The sequence below is a fragment of the Mus caroli genome, unplaced genomic scaffold (assembly GCF_978045245.1).
Source record: "Mus caroli unplaced genomic scaffold, Mus_caroli_1 scaffold_2, whole genome shotgun sequence".
Classification (NCBI taxonomy): domain Eukaryota; kingdom Metazoa; phylum Chordata; class Mammalia; order Rodentia; family Muridae; genus Mus; species Mus caroli.
This window is the reverse complement of record NW_028227257.1, coordinates 26,156,007-26,168,976: the sequence shown is the minus strand read 5'-3', so window position 1 is coordinate 26,168,976 and position 12,970 is coordinate 26,156,007. Positions and strand designations below refer to the sequence as shown.

Genomic DNA, 12,970 nt, shown 5'->3' with positions numbered 1-12,970 from the left:
ACTGAGTCCCTCTCCCTCCTTTTCCAGAGCTCACAACCCCAGCTTCTAAATCAACCTAACTTTGCCGCTTACTCGGCTGCCCTGCAGGTGCCTTGCTCTCCCCAGAGTGCGTTTCCAGGTCCTTCTTCAACTGGCCCATCCAGGTTCCCCCATTACAGTCTTCAGGACTCTGAGGCTGTTCTGGTCTCAGCAGACTAAATCAGCTGCTATCCCCAGCCATGGGGAAAGCCAGCCAGATTCCATCCCGCAAAGTCCTCATCACCCCGGTCCACCTGGCAGCTGAGCCAACCTCTTTATCTCTTCTCTCACTGAAAGATACTTTGGGTACCTTAAGGCCTAGGTCAAAGGTCAGTTCTCTGAGGACTTTACAGACATTCATGGGTTGAAGATTGGGAATGGCTCTGGGGCCTCTGGGGCCCTGAAGTGCAGAACTGGACAGACAATTCTCAGAACCCTACTCAGAGGGAAGCATAAATAACCCTTCCTTGCAGGGAAACGCCCTCCCTCAGGAGCAGGGGCTATTCCAGGCCATTAGGATGCAAAGTAAACCAAATACACAGAGCCCTGCTAAAGTTGTCACCTTGAGGGAGAACACTGAAGCAGTACTGTCTACCCCAGCAGATAAGGATGACAGGAAGATAGAGAGATGGGGACAGCATCCAAGAGACCTCAAGGAGGTCTCTGTGAAAAGGTGACATTTAGCAAAGATCGTAAGAAGACCGAGCTTGCCAGCCACACAGAATCCTGGGGTCAAGGCGGGTGTGGGGTTAGCCAGTGCAAGGGCCCTGGGGTCTACTGCACTTGCAAAATAGCAGAAGCCAGCAGGGTGTGGCCAGATGGATGAGGGAGAATGAAAAGCTATAAAGACAGCAGGCACAAGGCCAGTAGGTAGCTAGCCAGACACACGGGGCTCTGGGACTTCCACCCTTACGTTGAGTGAGGTGGGGTTTTGTGGTTTGTTTCTGAGCTGAGTCTCACTATATTGCCCAGGTTGTGTTTAAGCTGTCCTCCTTCTGAATGCTGAGGGTCACATTACAGGTATGTGCTAATAAGTCCAGGAAGAAGGTAAAAGTCCTGGAGGGCTCTGGGCGGAACGATAGTGCCTGGCTTTTGCTTTTCTCGAAGTCTCCTCTGGGTGTATGAGTGAGGAAGAGATCCTCTGGCCAGAGTGGAGGTGGGAGCCAGTAGTAAGCTAATGCCCCTCCAGGCTGGTCAGGGCTGGGGACAGGGAAGGAGGCACAGATGTGGTGGTGCGCGAGATGCTGAAGACAGCACCAGGAGTTTTCAAATGAGACAAAGATAAGATGAAGAAGAAAAGGGTAAGGAGACAAAGATAAGATGAAGAGAAAAAACAAAAAGCAAACAACAACAACATCAAAACAAAACAAAACAAAAAAAAAAAAACCCTTCCTAGATGTGATGTGGCTCAGAAAGACAGGGTACAGGGGCCAGATGTGACAGAGGGGCTGAGCAACAGGGGAGGAGAGGAGGGGGCACGACTTGGCTTTCACAACCAGATTTTTGCTCAGCTCTGGATTCTGCAGGACCACCAGTGGATTCCCTCTGTGCTGCCTCACTTTTCCTATCTGCATCAGAGGAGCCCCAGGTCCCCGGAGTTGGCCAAGAGAAGTGAAGACTTAGAGGTTGGTGACCTTGTCCTCCAGAGCCAAGCAGCTTCCCTCCAGCCTCCCAACCCCCTGAGGCTGCCCAGGCCAGGCCTGCAGCTGCAGCTGATCAGGACCAAGAGAAGGGGAAAGGGGAGGGGGAGGGAGGGAGGGAGGATGGCATCTGCCTCCCTAGGCTGGGCCAGCAGGTGGAAGGGCTGATGGAGGTCTGGAAGCCTCAGAATGGCCCTAGGGCAAGGGCTCTGTAAGCCTGGGGTGGGCGGAGGCTGAGGACACTCTGCAGCTACCCTCCCACAGCTCAGACAGAGCCAGACAGAGCTCTGGCGCCTGAGCCCTGCTTACTGGGGGGGGGGGGGGGGGGGGGGGGGAGGGGGAGACCCAGGAAGGGCTTCTGACCTCTCTAGTCCCAGGTTTCAGGGGACACATTAATTAATTGGCACATGGTAGGGGCTTGGGTGACTGGGAGATCTGCTCAGACCCTGGCCTAATAGCTTAGTACTGGTGGATGGGGCACTCAACAGGACCTACTAGGTTGTGGTAAATCTCCCCTCCCCTCCACCTTCCTTGCACCCCGAAGAGGGATACAAAGGAAGGGGCTTCACTCAGTTCCTGCCACGTTTGCCAGACACCCAATGGCACAGCACAGAGATGCCTCCGACACAATCTCAAGGACCAAACCCTGGCAGCTGCCTACTGAGTGCCAGGGATGGGACTGGGCTGGATCTCCACCTCCACAGTTCTATTGGGCATCCGTGACAGCTTTCATCACTGTCTCCATTTTCCGGATGAGAAGAGTAAGGCTCAGAGAGCTGCGGCAGAAGCTCACTTTCCCTGCCACTTGCTGCCTGCCGCAGGCTTCATGTGCCTTGGGATGTGAGCTTCACACCAGTCCCACAGGTGAGGACAGAACAGGGATGCAGCCCCTTGGCCCTGTGGCTGCAAAGCCTTTGCCCCAGTCTCACCCAGTATCTAAATGCGGTACTTACTCTAACAAGCCAGTGGCCACAACAGGCTGCAGCCTGGCTTCCTCCCACCCCTCTGCCTCCTTCGGTGCTCAGGGGCCAGGCCTGGTTTTCACACTAGCAGGGTGACCTTGAGCACATTCCTCAACTACCGTCCTCAAGGACAGCAGCCGCTTTCCCAGGTTGTCCAGGTCCTGTATCCTTTGCCTGATTTCCAGACAAGGAAACTGAGGATTGAAGACCCAGGCAGGACACCTGGGAACCTGTAGGTACCACCGAGATCCTGTCCATGGGGTCTAACCTACTCACGTCTAGTTCCTACTCACGTCCTGTCCCAGAAGCCTCCATCCTGCCCTAGGAATTGGGCTTTGGACCTGGGGGTGGGAGGGGGCTGTTAAGGCCTCATCCTCCAGTCACTGTCTTTTACTTCGAGTCAACTGGCCAACAGGGACACACCAGAGTCAGGATGGCCACTTGGGCTAGCCTGGCTATAATATCACACACACACACACACACATCACGAGCAGCACACCACCAGCCAGCCAGGGCTTTCTATCAGAACCTCACACACAGTCACACCATGGTCTGCCAGCGCAGCACCCCAGGTGCTCCCACATCTGCCAACACAGCCGCTCACAGCCGCAGACATCACAAGCATACTGCCTCCCTCCACCTGCATGCACCCGTACCCCGGCATACACACACACACTCCCGCCAGCATCCTCCGCCAACACGCTGATAGGCATACCCACGGAGCTGACGTGTGTATGTACACTGCGCACATATGTTCTAGCCCATGGTCCCACACTCATGTACAGTGTCATCGGTGGTATAATCTCTAAGATAAGAGCTGCCTCTGAGAAGCCAAGGCTTGTCTGAAGCCAGCACCTTTTGTGCCCGAAAAGCCCTAGCCACAGGTCTCCACACTCCAACTGCTTCCAACCCACCCACCAGTGGCTCCCAGGAGCAGTTTCAGGGTCTGGCTTTCTGGACAGGAAGGTAGTGCCTCGGGTCACAAAGGAGAGGGCGGACTACTTAGCGGAGGAAGAAGAGTACACACTGTCCCCACCACAGAGGAGCAACCCAGAGCCAGAGAAGAGACCTCAGAAAGTCACGGCCTGGCACTCAGCATCCAAATGGCACTTAGCTCAAAAATGCCTCCCCAAGGTTCTAGGACCCTGTTACCCAAATTATGGACGCTTAATTAATAAAAAGGCTTCCTTCTGCCACTCCTGAGAAATATAAATGGGGCCTGTACCAGACACCACTGTCAACTCTGTCCCCAAAGTCCCCGGAGACCCAGGGTAACAAGAGACCTTTCTCCCCCAAGCTTTTCCCATTGTGTCCAGGAAAGCCCCAGACATCTTACATGGCACCAATCTACAGTACCAGACATCTTGACCAGAGGGATTCTTCTAAACAAATTCAGACTAAAATGTAAGGGCCTATCATGAAAGGCTTAGACATTTAAATTAAGTTAGGTAGCAGTATTCCTCAGAGTCAGAACAGAAATGTATATGTGACAGTACCCAGCCCCAAGGCCCACCCACTCACTAGTATGGCCTAGGGAAATTTCCTAAATTCCCTAAGCTTCAGTTTACCTCTCTGTCGGGTGATGATAATAGCAGTGTTGGCCTCTAAGCTGCTGTGAGATTTCTACAAGCTGAGGTGGCATCTCACTCAACACAGTGACAGGCACACAGTAGACCTACTGAGAAACAGGTGCCACATGGGCTCTGGCCTTTAACCCCAGCACTAGACAGACATAATCAGACAGAGCTCTGCAAGTTTGAAACCAACCTAGTCTATACAGAGTTCCAGTCTAGCCAGGGGCTACACAGTGAGACCATGTCTAAAAGAGGGGGGAAAAAAAGAAGGAGGAGGAGGAGAAGGAGAAAGGAGGTAGGAGAGAGGGAGAAAGGGAAAGGGGGACGGGGAGAAGGGGAGAGAGGGGGCTATGATGAAAAGGAAAGAACACTGAGGGAGGGAGGTATCCCACTGAAGGTCAAAGCCTGTTGTTGTTACTCAGTGGAAGCCTGTTACAGTGTTACACTACAGCATTAGAGGCCCTTTCCCGCCCAGGCCAGTGGCCGCAGGTGCCAAAGGTTTACACAAAAGCTCTGGGGAGGAAGACTTCAGACTGTGAAAATGCTTTCCACTAAATGAACGTCTTCTGCAAACTGGGAAAAGACCACCATTAGTCAATTTGGCCAGCACAACACCTGGGGTCCAGCTCGCAGAAGCCTGGTGTTGACAGTGAAGTTGGGCAATCACCGAGGGGACCCTGGAGGAATAGGGCACTCATGGTGGGATTCAGAGCATGTGCTGGGCCCAGGAGAGACCATGGTGGAACTCAGAGACCTGTGCCCCTGATCCTAACACTCCACCAATGGAGCCGCCTCTCCCTAGGGGCCTCAGCTTGTGTACTGGAAGTTGATGCTCTTGGGCTGAGACAATTTCTCTCCAAAGAACCTTGGGGTTCTCTTGACCTGGGAATTGGCAGCTGGCTTAGGGTCCTACCCCAGACTAATCTGTGACCCTCCCAGGTCCCAAGGCCAGTCCCACTCAGAGGCCAGGTGGAAAGAAGAGGAGCGGGCCATGTGGCTGGAACAGAATCCGAAGGTCTTCCCTCCAAGGGGTTCACTTCCCCTGCTTTTGCCACCAATGTGGTCAAAGCCGGCCAAACACAAGAAAGTACAGCCTAGCCAGGCTTTGCCCAGCCAGAGGCCCTGGCTAGCTCTTATCATAGAAAGATCTTATCCCCATGAGCACCAGTGAGGGACTCCGCCCTCTCTCAGTCTTCTGCCTGCACCTTCCACTTCCTGTGACAACCTGCACACTGAGACCAGCCTGCCTCCCCCAAGCTAGGCGGCCCTCCCGCGCCAAGCCCCACCCCCAAGTGGGCCCCAGCTGCAGGAGGCCCTGCTGAGTGTAATTCCCTGCGCCCTCCTCTCTGCCCTGGCCCGTCCGGACAGATTAAGCCTTTGTCACAAACACACCCAGAAAAGCTCAGGGCCAGATGGGACAGGACAAGTGTCAGATCTTAGACCCGAAGCCCGAAGCTAGCCTGGAAGCTGGGAACCGGCCCTGACCACAGCTTCTCCTAGAACTGTAGGGGGAGGGAAGGGGACCTGAGGAGGTTAAGAAGGCACACAGGATGGTGACTCCTCAACTAAGAAGCCATACTTGGGCTTATCTCTTGCTCCCCAATTCCCTGACATTTCCTGCCAGCCTTCCCTCTCTACATCACTTAGTTAGCTGTACCTGTCTTTCCCGCTAGTCAGGTGTCCCAGGAGAAGTTGCTCACCCACCCCAAATGCCCAGTGTAAACCTCAAAAGCCTGAGGACTACCCCCAAGGCCTGGAGACTCCAAATAAATGTCACAGACAAAGGTTTATAGCCCAATGACCTTCACAAAAACCTACACAAGACAAAACTACAAAATCTCCACTGACACCAGAAGTAAGGGCAACTTCAACTCCATGTGCATGTCTGCACATGTGTGTGTGTGTGTGTGTGTGTGTGTGTGTGTGTGTGTGAGTAAAGGCTGAGAGATGACCTTTACATCTTTCAAAAAAGGTCCCATTCAGTCCCTCCTTGGAAGAGGCCACGGCTGCCTCAGAATTCCCAGCAGGGTCTGCTTCTTAGACCAGCTAAAAGGAAAATGGACCTGGAAAAATTATAACGGCACCCGAAGAAGAGACCTGGTGGTGGGGCGGCAACGCTCTGGGCATCTCCAGTAGCTGGCTCTGGCTGGCTAGGCAAGTGGCAGGTAACTAACAGGTTCTCTGGAGACAGGCAGGCTAGGCAAGCAGGCATGGGGAACTGGAGGAACAGGCTGTCACAGGAGGGCATGCCTGTTGTGTTTGTCATCCCTCTGGCAGCCTGGGCAGGGAGGCCTGGGTCCCCGGTTCTCTGCCTCCCAGGCAGGTGGTCCCCTGGGGGAAGGTTTATTATTGGTCTTGGGGCCAGGGTGGAGGCTTGTCAGGTCCCTGCTGTAAAAGGCAAGTGAGGTAGACCTAGTGGGCTTCGGGAAAGATCTGAAGCAGCTAGCTAGCTCACCCAGGACCCAAGCCCAGGCCTAGCACCATCTTCTGCAAGTGGATGGGAAGGGGTGTTCTGGCATTGGCAGCTGTGTGGAATAAAGGGATGGACAAACCATCTCATGATTCCCACACCCTAAGGAAGTGGGTGACCCACAGAAAGACAGCAAGCCAGGTGTGGGAGCACCTCCCCTGAACCCCAGTAGTGGGTGGACTGGGGATCCTGCCTCAGTCTGAAAAGGAGTTGGGGAAAGACTCTAAGCTGCTGGGAAAGGTAGCCAGGAGAAAGATGAGGTGGGGACTGACCTGGAGAAGCCCTGAAGGCTTAAGGCAGGGATCTAGTTAACAGTCTGGTGGGTGGCTGCCCTAGGAAGAGCCACCTTGATTGGGGGGTGGAGGGGTGGACGGTCCTCGTGATGGGAAGAACCAAGTGGAAGTCCCAAACTGGCAGGTGGGAAGGGGTGACAGCTCACCTGCCCTTGAGGGCAAATGGACAGTGATTTGGATGGGGGAGGATCCTTGATCCATCGGAGCAGGGGACAATGACCCAGACTCCCTGGGTTTGAAGAGAGTGTCCATTTATTTGGGGTTCCGTAACCCACGCTGTAGGGACTCGGCCCACCCTCCCGCTCCGGGAAGCAAGCGGGCGCGCCCCTCAGCCCTGCCCCCTGTTCCCCGGCCGGCCGGAGGCGGCAGCGGCGCAGATGGGCTGCTGGCGGCCGCAGCGGCAGCGGCGCGGTTATCAGCGCTCCTCGCAGATGGGCCGCCAGCCCTCTGCGCTCGCGGCTCCCACTCCCCGCGGCCTGCAGCCCCGTCCCCTGGGCGCGGGGGGGGGGGGGAGGCGCCTCGGGCTCCACTCTGCCTCCTGCCTCCCTCCCTCGCGGTCCCCTCACCCCGCGGGCCCGGCCCGGGCGGCCGCCGGAGGGGGAGGGGACAAGTGCACTTTTCGTAACGACCGAATCAATTGTGTGTGAAGAGCCCGCTCCGGCCGGGGACAGGGCTGAGCGTGGGGCGGGCGCGCCGGACGGGGGAGGAGCGCGGAGGGGGGAGCGGGGGAACAGGGAGGAGGGAGGCCGGCGCGGGGCGGCCGGGCTCTAGTGCTCCGGCCGGGCGAGGCCAGGGAGGGGCGGCGGGGAGGAGAGCTAGGTTGGCCCGACCGGGCCGGGGACCGAACACACTACCCGAAGGTCTGGGCAACGGAAAGTTCAAAGCTCAGCAGCGCCCCGAGAGCAGCCGCCCCCCCCAGCCCCCACCCTCTGCAGAACAATGAGGTCCCGGAGGGGGGAGCCGCGGGGCCCAAGCCTCACGCCCTCTCGGGGCGCCCCGAACCGAAGGGGATGCCCCCGCCCGGCCACTGGCCACCAGCCTCCTCCTTTCCCGGGGCTGCGGTTACCCGCCCCCCTCCCCAGCGCCAACCCGGCCGGCCTGGGAGACGGGGGAGGGGAGGGGATGAATAGGTCATGCCGCCCCCGTCCCAGGGTGGGGGGAGCGCGGAACCCGGGGGGCGGCGGGGACGCCCCACCCACCCTTGGGAGGCTGCTCCTGCGCCAGGCTGCGGCTCTGGCTGCCCCTCCCCGGGCCAGTGCCGGGTGGGGTCGGGGCGACAGTGCCAGGGCTAGCCCCCTCCCCTAGTGCGGGGAGGCCCAGTGGACTCCCCGTCCCGCCGCTGCCCCTGCCTCCCCACCCCCGCAGCACCACCCTACACACACACACATAGATACACGCGCGCGCGCGCACACACACACACACACACACACACACACACCGCCCAGCCGGCCCGGGGGCGGGAGCGCGAGGCGCCCGGGACAGGCGGCCTCCGGGCGGGAGGGGGGGGGGAGGCTGGAGCTCCGTAGCAGCCGCCTGCTGGCTGGGGGGAAAGGGGGAGGGGAGGGGACGAGAGGACAGAACACGCTGGGGTGAGCAGCCCGGGACAGCCCGCCCGTCACGGCCATGGCCCGAGCAGCGGCGCAGAGGGGGGCAGGGACGCCCCAAACCCCGAGCGCTGCCCGGGCGGGCCAGGGAGGGCTAGTGAGCAGGGACGCGCACGCCTCGGGTGGGCTAGACACACGGACAACCCCAGAAACACACCATTCGGACACACATCCACACCCCCACCCCGCCCCCGCCCTCCCCAATCCCGGCCACGGGACTAGCCCGCGGCCGCCGCGCGCGCACTCACCGAGCCCGTCTTGACCGGCACATACACCACTTGGCCCATCTTGGGTTCCCGGCCGCTGCCCAGGCGGAAGCCCTTGGAGCGCACCCAGAACTGGAACTTGCCTTTCTCGCCCGCCGCCGGGCCGCTGCCCGCGCCGGTCCCGCCGCCACCCTGCAGGACCTCGGCGATCCGCTGGTATTTGCTGCGTGTCACTGTCTTGGTTTTGGCCGAGTCGCCGTAGGTGCGCAGGCACCAGTCCCGGAACTGGCGGCCCAGCTCCGAGTCCCCGGGGCTGCGCTCGCGCTCCCAGCCCCCGCGCAGCAGCAGCGTCGGCTTCGGCATCCTCCCGCCGCGCCCGGCGCCCTCGGGGGCGGGCCGGCCACTGGGCCGCCCGGTGCTGGAACTGGGCTGGGCTGGGCCGGGCTGGGCAGGGGCGCGCCGCGGCCCGGGCTGTCCCGCGGTGTGGCTCTGGCGCGGCTGCTGGATGGGCGCGGGCGGCGGCCGGACGCGCGGGGCTGCGGCGCGCTCTGTCCTGCTCGGGCGGCGGCGGCGGCGGCGGCGGCGTTGGCGGCGGCGGCTCCGACTCGCCTCCTGCTCCGCCTCCTCCTCCCCCCGGCCGGGATGCAGGAGCGATGGAGGCAGCTCCGGGCCCGGAGGTGCAGAGGGGGCGGGCCGCCCCGCGGGCGGCCAGGGGAGGCGGGAGGCGGGGAGCGGCCCCGGGCGCGGGGAGCGAGACCGAGCCTGGGCGCGGGCGGCAGCGGTGGCTGTCAGCTTGCGCGGCTCATCCTGCTCCTGCTCTGGCTCCGGCTGGGGCTCCCGCTGCTGCTGCTCTTCCTCCTCCTCCTCCTCCCGCGCCCGCCTCCACCACGCCGCGGGATCCCACCTGTTAGAGCGGCGCAGGCTGCGCCGCCGCCCGCCCCCCTCCCTCCCGCGCCCGCGCGCCCAGCCCCGCCCGGCCCGGCCCCTGGGGGCGCGGGGGCTGCTGCACCCGCAGCGGCCGGGAGGGCAGCAGCGGCAGGCGCGCGGTACCCAGCTAGGGATCGCGTTCCATCCGGCTGGTCCGGCCCACAGCCTGGAAGGCCGCACTCTGTCGGGACGGGCTGACTGTCCCGCAGGCAGTAGGGCACAGACCATAGCCCAGACACTGGCGTCCCCAGCCTCCCCGATTGGGTCGTCTTAGCCGAGGTAGCCCAACCCTGGCGGTGTGGGACAGGCTCCTCTCCTCCCTCCTGCAATTGGCCTGACCTCTCTGGTGTCAGTATGGGTGCCAGAATAGGAATGTTCCCCCGGGGGGGGGGGACCCCAAGCCACCACCCTTTGGACCCCCAAACTTTCTCTCCTTCCACCTCATCTGAATTCCCCCAAGATTGGCCGGCCTTGCCTTAGTGTAGGTGGGGGGTGGGTAGCCCCAGGCCCTATAGAAGTCACCTTGTCCGGTGGCCTTCCTGGTGCCAACCTCACTGAGCCTCTGAAGACCTTGAACACACCCACAAACCCATTCTGAGAAGCCTGACCTTCCCGGGTGCACCTTGGCCTAGAATCCCTTAGAGAATAAACTTAGTGACCTCACGCCCCCTCCCACCTGAGCAGATCTGGCCAGCGTAGAACTTCCTCCTCCCCTATGAATTATAAGCATAAATAAAGGTTCGAGTCAATCCTCGAAGATTTCTGCCTTCCTTTCTTATCAGGGCATAAGAAATTACTGCATTATCCTTTCTGCTGTCCCCTGGCGGCCACCCCCATGCCACCAGGCCACTCTTACAGACACATTATCACTCAAGAGTTGAGTCCCAGAACAGGATCATTTTCTGCCTAAGAACTCCAAGGTGCCCATACCCGAGTCATTAAGACAATTGTGTGCCAGGACCTGGCAGCTGTGAAGCCATCCCCATCTTAGAGAAGGGGGCCTCGGGATTCGAGAGGTGGTCTGATCTACTCAAGGTCATGAGAAAGAGGGAGATGGGGTGTGAGTTTCGGCTCAGTTCTGCCTGACACCCGCTACCATTTCACACACAGGCCTCCCCTCTCAGGTGGGAGCTACAGCTCGCTCCCCACACCCCTCCAGCCAGAGTCTCCAGATGCTCAGGGCCCATATCTGACTCATCCCTGAATTTCCCGGCCCTGGTACAGCATCTGGCACACAGTAGGTGCCAATAAATGCTGGGAAAAACCTAAGGGGTCTTCCAAGTTCCAACCTCTCTGTATGTCACATAGATTATTTTTAGATAATTTACATTTCCATGTTACTTTATATACGCCAACAACTCCACACTCACTTTTCCTCCTCATCTTCCCAAGATCTCTTTTTGGATCCCTGCTGCTATACCCACTTTAAAGAGGTGGCCACTGGGAGCTGGGTGTGGGAATAAAAGAGGCAGAAAGATTGAGTTCAAGGCCAGTCTCCATAGCATACATAGTAAGCTTCAAGACAGGTTGGGTTCCACTGGGGATCAGAGAAGGGAAAGTTCTAGCAAAAGATGACCAGTCCTGGAGTCTAGGGGCTTCTACATGACTTTTCAAGTGTACAGACATCCATCCCTCCAGCTGGCTCCCCACCCCCACCCCACCCCTAACCCCCACTCCCTACCCCCAACCCCCCCACCCTTCACCCCCGCTAAGAGCCAAAGTGTTCTGCCTGCCAGTGCTCCTGATCATTGAATAAGGGGGTGGCGGGGACATTGTCTCAGTCCACCAAATAACCACTAAGCCAGACCATCTCTCCACCAGTCTAGGTCTTTGCCTGCTTTCCAGGTCCCAAATATCTACTTGTTAGTCTTGGACTGAGGTCTAGTATGTCTGGTGAGCTTTGTGCAGACGTCAGACAGACTTGGAATCGAATCCAGTTGGGATTTGAAGTAGCATACTCAATGATCCTAGGCTCCACCCCACAGCTTCCATTTTTGCTGGGTGGCCCCAACTTTATCAGCTGTGGGTTAAGCAATATGTCATGGATAGAAATACTAAAGATACTAGATGTAAGGATATCTGCCGTATAAGGTACTCAATGAGGGTCCTCTTCTTCATGGGGAGCCACAAAGTATTAAGGGTGGGAAATGACATTTACTGATACTTTTTTTGGTGTTTCATTCATTCGGCAAACATTGGTAGAAACATGGTTGTGGGATTCTCACAGCCCCACTCTCCTGAAACTCCTCAGTGGGTGGGGCGAATGGCTTTCAAGCAAACCAGCTGTCAGTCATTGAAATTGCGGGAAAGGGGCCATGGTGGAAACAGCATACTATGGAGTACTATGGAGTAAATAATGCAGGAAGTGGCTGCTATTCTTAGGGGCTAGGCAGGCCCCTCTGAGGAGGTAGGCTTGGAGAGGTGCCTTCAATGGCAGGTGCCCTGGAGCCAGTCATGCTAAGATCCAGGCAAATAGCCTTCCAGGCAGAGGGAACAGCAGAGACAAAAGCCCTCCTGTGAGGTGGGGCCAGGAAGATGGCTCAGCCAGCTGGTGAAGGTGCTTGCCGCTGATGACCTGAGTTCAAGCCTCAGGACCCACATACTAGACAGAACCAATTCCCGCAAGCTGCCCTCTGACCTCCACATGGCATGTCCCACTGCCCTCCCTGAAATAGATAGATAAATGTAATTTAAAAAAATTTTAAACCAGACATAGTAGCACATACCTTTCATCCCAGCACTTGGGAGGCAGAGACAGATGGACAAACTCTGTGAGTTTGACGCCAACCTGTTCTCCAAGAGAGCCAGGACAGTCAGAGCTATGTAGAGAGATCTTGTCTTTAAAAAACAAAGCAAAACAAACAAACAAAGCCGGGTGTGGTGGCACTCGTCTTTAATCCCAGCACTCGGGAGGCAGAGGCAGGCGGATTTCGGAGTTTGAGACCAGCCTGGTCTACAGAGTGAGTTCCAGGACAGCCAAGGCTACACAGAGAAACCCTGTCTCGAAAAACCAATAATAATAATAAAACAAAAATTCTAGAGAGTTCCAGAATAGTTTTGTCTTAAACAAACAAACAAACAAACAAACAGACAAACAAACAAACTATTAAAACCCAAAACATTTTCCTAAAGATCTTTGTAAGAAAAATATCTTCTAGAGGCTGGTGAGATGGCTCAGTGGGTAAGAGCACCCGACTGCTCTTCCGAAGGTCCGGAGTTCAAATCCCAGAAACCATATGGTGGTTCACAACCATCCGTAATGAGATCTGACTCTGT

General features: G+C 57.9%; 1 protein-coding gene across 2 annotated transcripts in view; it reads right to left on the bottom strand.

The window, feature by feature from the left end:
- Nol4l (nucleolar protein 4 like) overlaps nucleotides 1-9,658 on the bottom strand; it is a 121,082-nt gene extending 111,424 nt beyond the window's left edge. For both annotated transcript variants that reach the window (XM_029474306.2, XM_029474307.2), the window contains exon 1: nucleotides 8,810-9,658. In XM_029474306.2, the coding sequence (XP_029330166.1) occupies nucleotides 8,810-9,130 (321 nt within the window). In that variant the 5' untranslated portion in view covers nucleotides 9,131-9,658. The remainder of the gene's footprint in view (nucleotides 1-8,809) is intronic.
- Between the last annotated feature and the right edge of the window lie 3,312 nt (nucleotides 9,659-12,970).